The following is a 17786-nucleotide window of genomic DNA, read 5'->3' as shown; positions in this document are numbered from 1 at the left end:
TGAGATGTCACATGGATTTTCAGTCTCTTGGAAAAAAAGTGGCATTGTTCCTACATGGCCACAGTCTCCTGGAACTGAGGAGCTGCTGCCCCCTTTCGTCTGGGCATGAGTTTTCCCTACCATCATATCCACACTAGCCTTCCTCTTTCTTTTGTATAATATGCTTGGTACCTACTGAGTTTCTAATCCCAGTAGTGACCAGTTGAAAATCTCTGTATTGAAAACTTGGTCTATAACCCTGGATCCTTTCTTTAATAATTCTTTGTAAAATCTTCAGTTTATCTTGATGTGTGCTGTGAATGACTATAAGGAAGATTGGAGTGGTAAAAAGGAGCTTGTAGAACCATCTCATAGCTTGGTGCAAGGCATAGCCTGCACAAAGGGGCCAGGCTGAGGGAGCCATCGAGGGCTGAAACCCAGCTAGAATCCTGTGTGCCAAGCAACATACCCTGACATCAGTCCACTTGAACTGGAAGGAACAATGTCCCTTTCAAATCTTATCTGCCCTTTTGTAATTCATTAGTCATAGACAGGCCATATGTAGAAGCTATGTCTGTGGGAGAACCATACCCCCTCAGGTCAGCATGGTGGTAGCAGGAAGAGTCCCTGATGAAACTTCCAGCAGTAGCACTGTCAGTGACCAGTGGGTGAATCATCTCCCTGGTACCAAATACAGCAGAGGCCCCATCAGCCACTCAGATGCTTATGGCAGCCCAAGGGAAGCTCCCCCAAAAGAAAGTTGGACATTGAGCCAGGAGGGAACTTCAGGTTTAACTGTTATGTGACCTCATTAGACCCCAGAAGCAGAATGACCTAGAAGAATATTTCTAGATTTTATTTGATTTTCAGGCAACTATTCAGTTTCATATACTCTACATATCTCACATTGAGATATACACAGTTGTTGATTCTTAAATAAATACTTACACCAAATAATTGCTCTACCTCCTGCAGTGACTGCTGTTGCCATTATATTGAATAGCTTTGCTGAATTTTCTGAGTGACATTAAGTATAGTGTAAGACACAAACTGCCAAATGGAAGAAATCAGCCTCTTGAGTGATTTGAGATACCAGTCACACAGCCAAGTACACTTGTTTCATGCCTTTGTCTTCAGTGCTCATTTTATTTCTTGCCCTTTGATCTAGGACTTCTACCATCTGATCCTTGAGGGGATCGACAACATGTCTTGTCAGACGGACTCCTTGTCAGCAGAATGGCCGTGCAGTGTCTCTGTGATGTTTTCCTTGCTGTCCAGAATGCGTGTTCACTCTCCCATTTCTGGACATGTTAGTGGTAAGATCAGATGGTCACATTCCTGCATGTCTTAGAGAAAATGCTGGGAAACCAATGCACACAATAAGCCAAGTGTAGCAACATCTTGCAAGAGTCTTATTACCCATAGTAAAGAGGAGTAATGGAGAGAGAGTATAAAAAATAGCTGCTTCATGATCACTAACTGAACAAGTTCTGAAAAATGGAGAGCCTGGTAGGCTCTCTTAAGACCAGAGGGAGGTTTTTATAGGTTGAATTCATATGTAGAATTCCTGACCTTCAGTACCTCAGAATGTGACCTTATTTGGAAATAGAGTCATTGCTGAGGTAACTAGTTGAGTTAAGATGAGGTCATACTGGGCTAGGGTGGGTCCCCAATCCAATGTGACCAGTACCTTTAGAAAACGAATTCCACTTGAAGAGACAGACATGCACACAGGGAGAAGAATGCCATGTGAAATTGGAGTTATGCTGCCAATAAGCCAAGGAAATACCCAGAACTAGGAGAGAGACCTGGAACAGCCATCATTCCATAGTGCCTTCAGGAAGAACATGGTCCTGTTGATTTCAGGAACACCTTGATTTCAGACTTCTGACCTCCAGAACTGTGAGACAATAAACTTCTGTTGTTCTGAGCCATCCAGTTTGTGGTACTTCATTACAACAGCCTGAAGAAACTTGTACAAAGGTATTCTGAGCTTCCCTCCTCTCAATTCTGTATTTATTAGGTGGGAGGCATAGTTTTTGGTAACATGGGAATATATGAAAAGAAAATAAGACATGATTCCTACCTCCAGTGAATTCTCTGGGGAGCACGAATTTAGGCACAAATAATAAGACAATGATAAATAAGGGCTACATGGAAATAAAAGTAACTTGCTGTCAGTGAGCAGAGGAAAGCATGATGTACCAGACCGATTCCCTTCCTTCTCAGTGCTCCCTTTCTCCTCACCCCACACAGGGGTTCCATGAAGTCACATGGCTACTCCTGCCTACCCCTACCCAAGGTCTCCCTACCAAACCTACCCTTCCTAGAGAGCAGCTCTTCCCAACTACCACCCCTCTTGGGAGTTATTTCACTTGGGTCTCTCATCTAAGAATGAGTACTGTGGTATATCTGAATTAGCACTAGTCCTGGGTTTTAATCCCACATTGGACAAATCAAATATTCTCTCTGAGTCTTTTTTTTTTTTTTAATTTATTTATGTATTCATTTATTTTTGGCTGCGTTGAGTCTTCGTTGCTGGGCTCGGGCTTTATTTAGTTGCGGCGAGCGGAGGCTAACTCTTTGCTGCGGTGCACAGGCTTCTCATTGTGGTGGCTTCTCTTGTTGCGGTCTCTCTGAGTCTTGATTTTGATTTTTATTTGGAAAAAAATAGGGGGAATAATGATCCTTCTCCATTCTGCCTCAGAGCATTGGAGTGAGGATCAAATAAGAGAGAAAGTCTAGAGGAACTTTGAAAACATATAACAGACCATAAAATATTCATAGTTATTAGTGGTCTAATATATTGGCATCCAGTTTATATTTCACTTTTACTGGGAGCCTCTGGGAGAGTATTACCTTCAACTAAATAGAAGAACTTGAAATCCCTGTATTTGTTTGACACCTTATAAAGATTTACAAAACATGCAAATCAAATCATTTCACTCAATTTTTACCATAGTTAGGTGAAATATGCATTGTTATTCCCATTTGCAAATGAGGATACTGAGCTCAGAGAAATGAAGTGGTTTGCTTATATATGATTAGATTTGTTAAGTGGAGGCAAGTCCAATGCTCGTATCATTGCACTTGGCAACACCTAGTGAGGGGGATATTTTGGATCACCCAGCCCTTTCTATGTTTTTTTTAAAATAAATCCCAATACAGGCAACCATAATGTCCATCGTTACTGATGAAGAAGTATGATTTTGACCTTCAAAGCCCTAGTGATACATCAAGTTTTCATTTAGGTTTCTAGACACATCACAAATAACTATGCTCTATCAAGGAAAAAGGAAGAAATACAACGGGGGGAAAAAGCACAAAAAATGATGAGGATATGGCCAAAGTTTAATGTGAATCTACCATTAAGGCTATTGTTCCCTTGGTTGAATGCACCAATTTCCTTGAGGAAAGAGATTAACCTGGGGATACTTCTGGAATAAATATGCCCCTTGACATGAGAGAGAAAACAAAGTCAAAATTGAGATACTTTTTCTTCTTCTTGTGTATAAACCTTGAATTTCATACAGAATTTTGAAAAAGAATAAAGCATTATCTCATAAATATTGTGCATGGTTCTATCTGTCTAGAGTTGTAGAAGCCAGGGACAAGTGGATCACGCTGCCTTGGAGTCATTATTCAAGGTGCAGAAAGCATGAATTGTGTATTCGTTAATATATTTTCATTATCCACATCTTGCTCTGGGGTTTGAGTTGTGAGTGGGTAGACATGGAAATAAATATGCCAAGATTTTGTCTTGACATCCGTAAATACACCATGGTCCCCAGGCGTGCCACCATCCCCCACCATGTCTTCCTTGACACTCTTGTCCAGAACCTGCTTCCAGTCTCTTCCCACTCCTGTGCAACATTCTACCAGACAGATCTTATCACTCAGGCGCCACTTAAAATTCCTTCAACTATAAGATAACATCTGAACACCTTAGCCTGGCATCTATGGCACTGCACAACTAGCTTAATCGTCCTATCTAGCCTCATATCTGCTCCTAAGCACACTTGACAGTCCAACCACACTCACTCCTCCAGACACACCATGGTAGATGCACCTGCATGATCTGCTAATGATGGGGCCTCTGCCTCTATGCCTGTTCTCCACTTATAAGGTAGACAAATATCTATTCCACTTTCAAATTCTAGTTCTATGTCTTCTTTCTTTCTCTGTCTTCCTTTCTGGAAAGAAGAATTAATTTAATGAGGATAATATCCTCTGCCTATCTATATAATTTTCTGTGCATATCAAATATGACCATGCATTTTTCCATTCATTAAGTATTAGTTGAGTTCTTAATCTATGTTAGACCTTGGATATAGTATAGAGAACAAAAGATATACTTCATAGCGTTTATGGTTTAGTGGGAGAAATATATGCTAAAGTTATAAACAAACAAATGTCTAAGTGCAAATTGTGATAAATCATATTTAAGAGTATCCTGAAAACTTTAAGTGGTATACTTATGTAAGGAATTATTGTGAAATCTGTTGATATGCAGGATTCGCTGCCCAAATGATAGATTCTATATACATGAAGTTATCTTTCATTTGCTCTGAAGACATTCTATACCTATTTCTATGTATATCATTCTTCTCCTCTAAATGATGTGTTTCTCAGAGCAGAGACCATGTTTAATTCCTTCTTGTATCCTCATAGTGCAATATATGCTTGCACATAGCTTAATAGATGTTGAATGAGGTAATGAATAAGCAAACATTGTAGCTCTTGAAAAAAATGTTTTAGCATGCTAGATTTAAGCATTAGCTGATTAGCATGTCTATGTATTAGTTAAATCCCATATATACTCATTAACATTTGGGGGATGCTAGCACTAAATACTAAAATACTTGCCAAGATCTTTCCACATTGGGGTCTTTGCACATAGTGCTCTGCCAGGCTAACTCCTTCTCACCTCTGAGGTCTCACATTGTATGTCACATCTCTGAAGAAATTTTCCTCAACACATTGACTAGATCAAGTCCCCATTTGAAATCCTCAGAGCACCTATACTTCTATTTTATAGCATCTATCACAATTGTAATAGATTTTTTTGTTCATTATTTTTACCATCTGTCACCCCACTGTATTAAGGGTTCTATGAAGGCAGGACTCATTTAGTCATTTTCCCCACTGTATTCCTAGGACCAGCCATAAAATACATTATCAATAAATATTTATTGCTTGAAAAACTAACTTAATGAAAGAGTGGTTTTTATCTCAAGAGCACTGTTGTGAATCCCAAGATATAAGTCCAAGTTACCCCTCTGTCACTAACTAGTTATGTAGACTTAAGCCTGTCTTTTCACTTTTCTACCTACAGCTTCCCCATCTATAGAAAGAAGGGGTTTGAGCATGTATTCCATCCTTTCCAGTGCCAGGGCTCCATAACACATTCCATTAAACCAGTAAAAGGTGAGTGTGACCTGTTATGGAAACTTTGACTCAGGTTTGTCATACAAGTATTTCAACTCACTGCAGGGTGTTTAGTTAATAAATGGTTTCATGAAATTCTCAAATCTCAAGTCAGAATGAAAGGAGCATCTCAGTAAGAAGCCCACTAGGATGAAGGGAGCTTCCAATAGTGTCCATCCTGTTAGCTATTGAGATGGGTGGCTAATTTTTTTAAAAAGTCAATAGGAATGTAAGCAGAAAATATTTAGTCTTCTATTTATCAGAATTCTGAGAACAATTATATTTCACCAAGTTAATTTGAGGAACTTAGCTATTTGTCAGCAAGAATAAATGCAGAAAATTTCAGAGCTTCAGAGCTGGAGGCTGTTTAAAAACCACTCAGGATAACCAATCTCTTTATTCTCCAGATGGGAAAGCCCAAGCCCAGGGAGCCAACATGACTTGTCTTGGATTATATAAAGGGGCAGTGGCAGGTCTAGGGCATGAACCCCAATAATTCTGTTTTATCTGTGATCCCATTGCAACTGGAATTGAAAGAGTTAATGTGCCTTTAGACTAATGGCAATATACTAATTTCCACCCTGAATTCATAGTGATAGACATGCCCCTCCACCCGCTGACACTCCTTTTTTTTAATCTTTGAGAAGCAGTCCAATAGACTATGATGAGATCTGTCAGAACGATGGCTTTCATTTGTGACATTTATTCTCATGTACACTTTTGTTGGCTTTGTGCAGAAGATCTTCATTTGGATTCATAAATCTGTTCATGAACACATATAATTCTACCTTTACCTTGACTTTATAAAATAAAAACATTCTCCCAAAACTGTTGTATTAAACTCTGTGGCTTCAGAAAACTGTCAAATGCTCTTGAAGATCATGACAATATCTTCATTGGCAGCCCAGAGATTTAAAAAAAAAAAAAAAAAAACTGGAGAGAGATAAGACTTGTGTTCTCTGGGAAATATATCTTATCTGGTTTGCTTGTTTTTATACTTTAAAATATAGAAAAGTACCATGAAAAATATAATAAAAAGCCATATGTGAATTCCGAGAATAAACAAATATTGATATTTTCTCATATTTGCTTCAGATCTTCTTTGAAATTAAAAGATGACTATTTTGAAATTTATTTTATGCCTTTCCCAGGTCCATTCTCTTCCTTCCTCTCCAGATGCAACCGCTTTGAATACTTTTGTGTGTATCCTTCCAAACTATGTTTTTATCCTTTTATTATGCAGTATATACTTTCTTAAATTTGTATAAGTATATATTATATTTTACATAAGTCGCATCCAACAGTGTTTAATGTTCTGCACTTGTGTCACATAACTGATAACATACAAATACAAAAAAATAATTTAGAGAACAAATCTGAGTAATTTAGTTATGATAAAAATAAAAATTTCTCTAAAGATAGTTTCCAAAATGGTCCATTTTGATGAATCTGACACAGTTATACTGGAAGAGTTAATGTCTAGTGTTTACTTAGTATAATGAGGAAGGGGAAAGGGAAAGGACATTTGTTAAACACTACATGTAGCTTGCTGTGCTAACAAGCTCTTTGTTATTTGATTTAGTTGCAAAACCAGCTACTAATGAGGTGTTAGATTGTCATTTTACAAATTAAAAAATTGAGCGTCAGTGGAGTTAAGTAACTTCCCAAAGTCACACAACTATTTAGAGGCAGTGTACGGTAGTGATGAAGAGTACAGGGTCTGGAGCCAGATGGCTTGTGTTCACTTTCTAACTTTACTCCATTAGTTGTATGACCTCGAATAAGTTACTTAACTTCTCTGTGCCAAAGTTCCCTCATTTATAAATGCGGTCAATAGTAGTATCTACCATCAAGTGTTATTGTGAACATTATGTGAATTAATACAAATAAAACCCTGAGAATAGTATCTGGCATTTCATAAGCTATAAATAATTCCTATTATCATAATTATTATACTTGATCCTTCATTCACATCCTCCTTCAAAATAAAATCAAAGGTAAATAACACTTAAACAAACCAACAAACTGTAAAAGACAAAAACTAAATGAAAATGAGAAAGGGAGACAAAAGCAGCAATTGAGCCAAAAAGAGTGTCTCTAAGCTCCTTGACAGGCAGAAAAAGGAGCCATGGTGGATCCCAGGTCCTTTCCTATCTAATCGTTGACAGTGCTCTAATGCATCAGGAAAAGCACTCCTCAAACTCTTAGATCTTTATCTAATGCATATTAAGTAAAGTAATAAAGCATGTTTTCAAATGTGATTTAACAAAACTGGAGGGGTTTCTTCATTTTGTTTGCTCTTGGTGAAAGCCAAGGGTTTCATTTCATAAAAGCTACTGAATTTGGACAAGAGACAGGGTAAGAGTCCAGATTATGCAGCTTTCAGGTGCCTGCTACATTCAGGGGAAAGCTTGGAGAAGCTTGAGCATTTGAAGGGACTGTATAGTATAGACCAATAACCTTCGCAAATAAGTGCTTTTGACAGCTGCTGAATGAAAATTGAGGTTTGAGGTCTTGCATGAGATGAAGATGGAGAGAAAAGAAAAACCCGCTAATTACATCACTAGAGTAGAATTAAATGTCAATAGCCCCTATTTGAGGTTAAAACTTAGGGAGGCAGCATGTAAATAAAGGGGAAAGAAATGAAAAGAGAAAATATATAGGTCCTTAAAAACCCAGGGGAGGAGTACAAACAGAAACAAATTTAGAAAAGAAAAAAATGCACTTAGAAGTTCAGTCCATCCCTCTCCCCTCCTGCAGAGAGTCAGGCACTGGAGATAGTTGATACTGATCCCCACCCCAGGCCAACCCCATAGCCTAGGCTCCTTGCAGCACAGGCATCTCTGAGGCTGAGAAAAGTTTCCTCATCTGAAACTTTTTAAAAAATGACGTAGGGAGCACATTGAATGCAGCCCACTTTAGGTCTTTGGGGGATTAAGAAAAATCCTTTCTCAGGAAGGTTAGCAAGTTTCTGGTGTCCAGGCAGGAGCTTCGTCTCTCCGTCACATCTGTGTGGTCTGACTGGGCAGCTGGGGGGTGTCGCCAACATCTCAAGAAGGGTACTGGACTTTAGGGTCCAAGAGAACAGGGGCAGTTTTCTCCCCCCTGTATCCCCCCTGATTGCACAGTGTAGCTGCTTAGTAGACATTTATTGAGTGAATAACTAGTAAATGAATCCCAGAAAAGCCAATTGTCGGTAGTACTCTCTGTAGACAAACACAGGAACAATAAACTACAAATAGTAACCTAAATATCCATCATGGTTATAGAAGTTAAAGGTATATGTATATGTGACGTCAGGTTTCCCCAAAACACCACGCAAGCAGAAAGATAAAGGGAAAAGCATGCAAAAATGAAATGTTCATAACTAAAGTATTGCATAAATAGATTAAATATAGCCTATGTTATGTAATATAATATTAGACTATAGAACTCCAATAATCAAATAGGAAAATATGCATGCCATACTGTTAAATGAAAAAAGTAGTTGGCAACAGTAGATCAAGTATGACTTCAAATTTGCAAATCACAAAGTATATGAGAGTTTTCTGTGTATTTTTCATAGAAAATAACCTAAAAATGTTAACAGTGTTTATCTCTGGATAGTAAGATTTTTGATTACCCTTATTTCACTGTTCTTAATACTGTTTTTTCCTTAATGAAGATCCCCTCCCCCATCCTACATTTATAATCAGAAGATTAATAAAGTGATTTAAAAGTAAAAAATAAATTACTCTCTTGATGTAGCCAGATAGCCTGTATTCTTGTTCTAACCCTGCCTGTGGAATCTTTAGGAAGTTAATTATACTGCTTAGACCCAGTTCCCTTACTTGGAGAATAGAAATACTAATATTGATATGGGGCCTTTCAATTTTACAAGGCAGATGTGTGGATGGAATGAGGGAATGCATGGGAAAGCATTTTGTAAATTGCAAAATACTAGATGCATACAACTGTATAGATGGGGGTGGGCATTGGGATGAGGAGGAAAATGAAAGGGAAAATGACTTTGCATGATTGAGATCAGAGTAAATGAGTGTGACCAGTGGTAAAATTTAGAGACATCATTAGAACAATTTTCTTATAGGAACTGTAAACTTTTGTATTATGGAACTGGAAAAATTACAGAGTGTTAGATTAAGACATTTTCATTCCTGCCATCAAGTTATGCAGAGATGGCTTGTGGGCCTCCTTAAAAATTAGGCTAGGCCTCTGGCTGTTGTTTCTTTATGCAGAGGATTACGGGAAGAGAAAATATATTCCCTCACCTCCCACTCTGAGGTTATGTGAGTGGTGGATATGGGGTAGTGGTTGAACCAAAAAATATTCTTATTTAATTCCTTAAGTAAAAACCAGTTTAAAAAAATTAAAGTAAAAGCAAAAGCACAGCTAATTATAACAACTTCTTTCCAAATCCATAATATCCTCTGTGTCCTCTTGATCAAGTCAGTTTCCCTTATTGACCTTCGGTGTTCTCATTTGTTAAATAAGGAGTGTCAACTAAATCATCCTGTAAGTCCCGTTAAGTAATAAGTTCTATGAATCTCAGTTACCAATGTTATATAATGATGGTCTTCCCTTTCTACATATCTGTAAAATTGGAAATCAGGGCAAATGATCATCTTTCCAGTGACATAGACATTCCATTGGCTTCCCTGAGAAATCTTGCTCACTATTTGCTGGTTTGGCTGACACATTATACTAAAATATCATGACTCAATTTTACCTTGGGAAAGTTATTGAAACTTTGTCAGCTTCAGTTCCTTCATTTGTAATCTGGGAACAAAAAGAGTACCTACTTTGGAGGGTCCTTGTGGTGTTACATAAGATACTCCACACAAAATGGTTAGGGCAGTTCCCGCACAAGGTATACGTACAGTCAAAATTAGGTAGTATCATTGATCTGACAAGTGTTGAGATTTTTCCTAATTTTTTTAAAGCTTAGCACAAGTTGTGAGAAGACAGGCACTGAAAGATAGAGTTTGACTCAGAGACCCATTTCTTGATGTAAAACTCTCTTTGTGGAACCACATCCCACACAATCTAAAGAATGCCATGTTCTTCCATTAAACCTCATGTGGCTGAAAAGGCTGATATTCTTGAGCCTGCATTTGTTTTGTTGGGACGTACACAAGCTAAACTATACAAAGCCAAGCTACAACAACATAAAATAAACCCAAATTAATGTACTGTTTTTTTGCAAAAGGATAAATAGAGCATTTTATTAACACTTTTTTTTTTTGCAGCAACAAAATGATAGTCCACATCTTTTCATTCAACACAGCAGAAGCGATGATCACATTACATCACTTTGAGACACAAAGCAAAAGATATTTTTATTATCTTAAGATCAAGAATGGTTTGCATTTTTAAAACAAACTTTATGTTTTATATTTGCATTAACAGGGCCTCCAGTTACTAGCACAATACAATGAACAGATCAAATATCCAGAATAGACAATTAAACACACCAATAGTATTTTAAGTTGAATTTGGAAATGCATCATTGTCATTTTAGAACATTATAAAGAGGTCTGATGTCAACTTTTTAAAGGAAAAAAAATCATTCCAACCACCCAAACAGCTACCACAAGCAAAATGAAGATAATATACAGACAGGAAATTTTATTCATTACACTTATTGCTCGGTACACAAATGTTGCAATTCCTATTGAGTTATATTAAGAAATGACAAGCAAAATGCCTCTGCCCCATCTAAAATTCTATGACTCTATGAAAGTAGAAATTGCAGTCCCCTAACCCAACATTAGGTGTATGCTATTTTTGGTTTTTTGTGAAGATTGTTTATTATGTATCTGTGTATGGATATGTATAAGATGTACAGATATATATATAGATATAATTTTAATATAATTTATTGTCCTATATATTTAAGACAAATATTTTAATGGGAATTTAAGTAATAAAATTGTCTACTTACAATATCTCTATTAAGTTTATCTTTTCATATTATATATAGCTCTGTGGCACAAGTTTTATATATATTTAATTACTAAGGAAGAAGGATATCTATATTGTTTCTATTTCTTTTGTTGTTAATATTGCATTTTAAGGGCTATATCTCCATAGTAAATTTCTTATTAGATTCTTTATGGTGTATGTATCTTTTTTTTCTAATGCAAGTTACAACCAGTACAAAGTTGTAATAAAAAATACATTGGAGTTTATTTATTTTTAATATTTTTTGCAAAAAGGTTAAGTGATATGCTACATGAAAAGTCAGATTTTATTAAGTGTGAAGTGTTTTATACGTTAGGTAAATGAATGGAAGAATATGAAGCATACCCCTCACTTTACAAGTTCCTTTTCACAGATATAAATGTTTGTGCCAAAGCATTTCATATAAAACACTGCAAGATATTCCTCTTGAGAATCAACAAAATATTCTACATTATGTAATAACAATAATTATTTAGTACACCTTGCTAGTTGCTAGCCCACAACATTCTTCTCTGCATGACAGATATCTCAACTCCATGATTTAACTCAACAAATGTTGCCGACATCTAATGCAGCCAACATGACAACTTCACTTTTTTTTAACAGGATTTCTGCACGATATCTTGCCATACAGTGTAACAAATACATAAGTGCATTTTGTATGATCAAGTAGCTTTGGCTTCCTAACCTCTGTAGGATGGGATGTGCCAACTGTTTTAGTTGTGCTTTATTAAATGGTGATGAGTTTTAGCTCATATGAATCCAATGAGTAACTACTTGCTTCTACAGTTTTGACCAGTCAACCTTTAAATCACAAATGCAAGAATGGATGACTTGAATGGAAATGATGGAATTTCACAACTTCTATAGATTGCACTTGATGGTAACTTCATGAGTTTGTTTTGATTTCATTTTTACAGCAAGACTTGCCTGGTTGGTATGTTTACATGTTTACACCACATTTTTAAAAAATTTTTGTGCAATCACAATTAATTTAATCACAAACACTAAAAATAAATCCAGCAATTAGCTTTGTTATGAATAATCACCTCGGTCCTTAGAAGTGTGTGAGTCTTGTACGTCTTCTTGTACAAATTCCTCTTTCTTTTCCCAACCATTAGGCCAACCTCCATTGGCTTGTGTTGTGGCACCGTAAGACTTTGTGGTACCATAATTTATATAATTTTGAGTAATGTCCCCTGTTTCTTCATCGAGCTCATCTTCGTGGATAAATCCACATTTTTCTTCACTTGTTTCCTCAGGGTCTGCCCAGGGTTGCTTCTCTCCTGAGGCGAATATTGCATAAAATATAACTCCACCATAGTGGACTAGGGCAGCGATCAGGAAGACATACTGCCACTCTTCACGTGACTGCAGTGACAAAAAGTGGCACTGTGAGAACAAACTCCCCATGTTTGAAAAGCCTAACATCTCTGAATGTTCCACCATCAAGCTTTTCATAAAATGCTATCTTCAGGGGAAACACCTGTTCTGATCACATAAAGCAAATAATGGGATAGAAATGTTCTAGAATACTAAGACTTTCATTCAAAAAATTAAAAACAAATTTTAAAGTTCTGAAATAGAACTCCAAATATATCTAAGGTCTGCTAATTTTTAAAATATTCATAACCTATCTTTTAATTTCCATTGAGTTACTTATTTTTTCTCCCACTTCTTTTATTTCCTTTTGGTAAACCATAATTTAGAAGCTCTACCTATAAAGACAAACAGCTGATAACAATTCTCTTCCATCAATTACTGCAGAGAAGTCTGAATTGATGTTTACAAATAAAGCTCAGAAGACTTCCACTTGTTTATACTAATGAGCTAGGTTGTTGTTGTTTTGCCTCACCAGGGATATCAGAAATATTAAAAGGTGTTTAAAAGCATAGCACTTATTGGTTGAGGAAGAGGCTTCCCTCAGAGCTCTTAGAGAGAAATTCTCTTCTGAACCTCAGTTATCTCCCCTACTCAGAGGTGTGGTGACTGGATCACAAAGAGTATGCCAAAGAGAATATATTAATGCTTTTCCCCAACCATGAGAGAGATATTCTACAAATGAACATCTCTTTTGCTCTATCTTACCTTATTCTTTGTCATTGCACCAACAATAATAGGGCAAACCATTCCTGACAATGTGCCAACACCATTTGAAATGCCCATTAAGATACTGGCATATCTTGGAGCAATATCCAAGTGGTTAACATTGAAACCTGAAATACACACATAAGATGTGACTCAGAGAATCCCAAACCTCTAAGAAGTGGGTGACTATAGAATTTCCTCTACCACATTCACCACCCTCCTTAAAAGATACCAGGTTCATATCATGTGCTTAATAACTACTTTTTGATAATTTAGCTCAGGGATATAATGAGAATGAAAGGAGGTATGATTTGTTATCCAACAGTTAATATGTGATATTCACTCCACAGAGAAGAGGAGACATTCACTTAAAAAAAAGAGTAAGGGTAAGCAGGGGAAAAGTGAGTAGTGAGTCATAACATAACCAAATAATAATTTCTAAATGTTTTATTTCTTTTACTTTCTAGTGGAAGTATGTTGAGTAAACCTTCTCAACATTCAAAATGTTAAAGGGGAAAGTAGAATATATAGACTTTTTATCACTAACAAAAATCAGTGTCACAAGTACATATTTTTTTAAAAAGTATCTTACCAGAGATAGCAAATCCACTGAATCCCACTGCAAGTACCAAGAATGAGATCGCTACCCCTCTAGTATGAGAATAACCAACAACCAGAAGCAGCGTTGCTTCCATGCCAAAACCTTCAGAAACAGACACATGAAAATATTTCAGAAATTTATGTAAATTCTTCTGATGAGTCAGAACTGTTAAAAATGATCACACATCAATATTTGACCTAGCAAACCACTTCAGGGAGTCTATCTTAAAAAATAATAATAACAGTAATAATTTATGCACAGAGGTTACTGAAGCCTTCTTTGTGTTTTAATAAAAACATCAAAAACAACCTTAAGTTTCAATGGTGGGAAAGGTAAAGTTAGTCATGCAATTATTTAAAACTAGGAGTTATGAAAATTTGAAGATGGGAGAATGATTATGAATGAACAGTGAGGGCACAAATTTAACAGCATATTTTATATACATGGAAAAAGTTGACTCACTCATGTCAATTTGAACTTCGTGAAATAAAAGCATGTTCTTAACATCACTTATGTACTTACCACCACAATTCATGATCTTTCTTACTGTAGTAGTTGAAAGAATTTGCTTGCTTCTTAGAAAATCTGCAATCTGCCCTCCAATAGGCACAATAATTGTCATTACTAAGTGTGGCACAGCAGATAGCATGCCAACCTGATGAAAAACAGAAAGGGGAGAAATATACATGACCATAAGTAATATGGGCAATTTAATAGTCTCATAAGCTCTTTACGGACAAGGAAGAAAAAAAAATACTGTCTCTAAATGACCACTTACTTACTTATTCCCAGAATAAGCAATAACTTCCACAGAAAAAAATGAGAAAAGTTAAGCAAATTTACTTTGATCCCTTTTTATCTTCTAGAAGATAATACTTTTTTTCTGAGTCAGTAAATTTTGAGTTTATGAGTAAACTATCCTGAAGTTTATCACAGAGTGATTCACATTTATGTATCCATTTTATAGTCTTAAATATGTTTGCAAATAATCATCATTAGCAAGAGAGGGGGAGAGAAAGAGAGACAGAGACAGAGTCAGAGAGAAGAGAAATACATTTGACAAACCTTGAAGAGACTATTTTAAAATTCATTTTAATTTATAATAAGGCTAAAACCCTAATTCCATTTAAAATGTATATCTCTTATGAGTTTTATATTTAGTTTCTATAGATTAAGAGCCCAGAAAATGCAGATCAATTCTCAATTTTAGTCATTTCCTTGTCAAATACCAATATTTGGTCACATTGTCATAGAGCGGTATATAGTTTCTGTACTAATTTCATACTAAATGGCCCAATCTAAAACCTAACCTGCCAGCATCAATTCAACACACATGTTTTGATCAATAATTATGTGTAAGACATTGTCCTCTGGACATCATGGGGGCAGAAATTATGAATAAAATACATGTTAATTGTATATTACCACATATATGTAAATTTTGTATATATAAAGATACAAGGAAGATTTTTACTAAGTATACTTTCAAGTGCAATTCCTGGAAAATGGTAAGTATTACATAAATGTCTATTATTTGTATAAACATGCCCTTCCAAACTAGATTACTGAAGGTTTGAGAAAAGATTCTATTTTATAATGCTGTATACTGTGGTGTCACGACCATGGACTTGGTATGGTTAATGATTAATTGAGGTAGTAAATGACTCTAAAATACCTTAAATATCCAAGCACTTTAATTCTCTCTTTCACTCCAGACGAAAAATTTTTAATATTATTATTCTCAGTGCATTGACGAAGAATCTGTGACTTAGGAGGGTTATGCCATTCTCAAGGGGTTGAGAAGTTTTATATATGAGTATAGGCTGAGACTCTGTGTGTGTGTGTGTGTGTGTGTGTGTGTGTGTGTGTGTGTGTATGAAAAAGCCATTGCACTTGTGGTTTTGTCTATAGGATACTCAATTTAACTAAGGTTGGTTAGAACCATTCTCCATGTAAATGTTTTAGTTCACTTAAATTTTGTTGTACTTCTGACAGGTGGTCTTAATACCGTTATTTACAGGTAAGAAAACTGAGGATGACAATTATTCAAGAGCAGGCCCAAGATTATGTTATGTATCAACAGTCTCTTGCAGAGCTTGGATTTGGGACCATGTCACCCTGGCTCCAAAACCCATGCTTTATTTCCTTAATCACCTCCTTTTCACATTTTTCAGGTAAGTCAGTAATTTTTTTTTTAAACCAGTATAATTAAAATCTTCAGGCCAATCTGTGTGTGTAGAATTTATCCAAAATTTTAGTTAAAAATATAGTAAGTGAATCAGAGCAACATATCTGATTATATTTAGTTTTTGCAAGAGATCGCTGCTTTTACTCAGGCATTTTCAATTAATTGGAGTTACAGGGCCAGAATGACCACACAGTTTCATTAACATCAGTTGGCTCCTTCACTCTCCCCCACGAGACCTGACTTTATTAATAGCCTCAGTGTCATATTTGTCCTAGATTGTGAAAATGGACTCACACCTCCAGCAGCCTTTGTTGAGAAGTATAACACCTCTCAGAGCTCCCAAAAGCTACCCTGCAATGTTTGATCAGCTCCAGAGAGAGGAGCCCTGTCTAAAGCAGTCATTCTTCTCAAGAATGGAGGAAACAGTTTCCTTAGAAACAGGGATTACAAAAGAGCTCTTAGAATAGAGACTCCTAAATTCAGGTTTTCTTCAGTTCCAGGCCTTAGATAGTCTTTCAAGTAGAGACATAATATGAATAGCGAGCCCAGCTGGACTTACGTAATGACATGAAGAGAAATAGCAAGTCCATGGCCAGTATAGACAAATGGATTCAGCAAAGGGCTTGGCACAGACATGGCATTGAACAAATACTTGTGAAATGCTTAAATGAATTACGGTTTACCTGAATTTGAATGGCATAGTAAAGGGAATTGAAACGCATAAATCAAAGGATATGGGCTTACACTTGATTCTGTCACTTATTGTTAGCTTGGCCTTAGGCAATTTAAATACCTTCCCTAGTCTCTGTTTCTCCGTCATTTCCATAGAAATGATGAACGTCATCCAGCTGGTAGACCAAACAAGGTTGTTCATGAGTATGAAAGGACCTTGTAAATTTCATATAAAGTAGTATTTTTATGTTCATTTTATCCTTCTAAAAAATCTCAAAATGATTATATTTTCATAGCGACAAATAAATGTCTGTAGCATTGAGAATGCTGTGCTGTAATTGGAAATGTATTATTTTTGTCTACACCAGCAAGCTGTGAACTCTTGAGGAAAGGAACCACATTTTTATTTCTGAATCTAACACATAAATCTTCACATATCATGTTCCACAAATGCTTGCTAAATGATTAAACTGGATAAATAACATACAGGAATGTTTTCAGATATTTTTGCCATCCTCAAATCTTTTAGCCAGACAGATTTCTGAGAGCATTGAAGAAGAGTTAGATTGATAATTATGTAAATACAATTCTATTTTAATAAAATAATTTTTGTTCACTGCTGTACTGTCTTTGACCTGAAACTTAAAGGGAATTATGCTTATTTACAGGGAAAATGCTATATTGCTGCCCACCCCAACCAGGATGCAAGCTCTATGAGGGCGGAGACTAGGTCTGTTTTGTCTGTTTTCCCAGCAACAAAGAGCCATTTCTATCAGACACTTGACTGTAGTAGGCACTCAAACACCTTACTTAGTCTTTGTTTATTAGAAGTTATTTGTTGAATAAATAAATGAATAACTCATGAAATTT

At 36.1% G+C, this 17786-nt stretch overlaps 1 protein-coding gene across 1 annotated transcript in view; it reads right to left on the bottom strand.

Annotated features, from left to right (window-relative positions):
* Window positions 1-12402: 12402 nt before the first annotated feature.
* Window positions 12403-17786, bottom strand: part of SLC17A6 (solute carrier family 17 member 6) — a 35602-nt gene continuing 30218 nt past the window's right edge. The window contains exons 9-12 of the mRNA XM_059929602.1: window positions 14579-14711; window positions 14048-14158; window positions 13456-13583; window positions 12403-12738 (exon numbers count right to left, since the gene is read on the bottom strand). Coding sequence (XP_059785585.1) covers window positions 12403-12738; window positions 13456-13583; window positions 14048-14158; window positions 14579-14711 — 708 coding nt within the window. The remainder of the gene's footprint in view (window positions 12739-13455; window positions 13584-14047; window positions 14159-14578; window positions 14712-17786) is intronic.

This window comes from Balaenoptera ricei, chromosome 8 (genome assembly GCF_028023285.1).
Source record: "Balaenoptera ricei isolate mBalRic1 chromosome 8, mBalRic1.hap2, whole genome shotgun sequence".
In the NCBI taxonomy this organism is placed as follows: domain Eukaryota; kingdom Metazoa; phylum Chordata; class Mammalia; order Artiodactyla; family Balaenopteridae; genus Balaenoptera; species Balaenoptera ricei.
The sequence above is the reverse complement of the archived record's forward strand: the minus strand, read 5'-3'. Positions and strand labels throughout refer to the sequence as shown.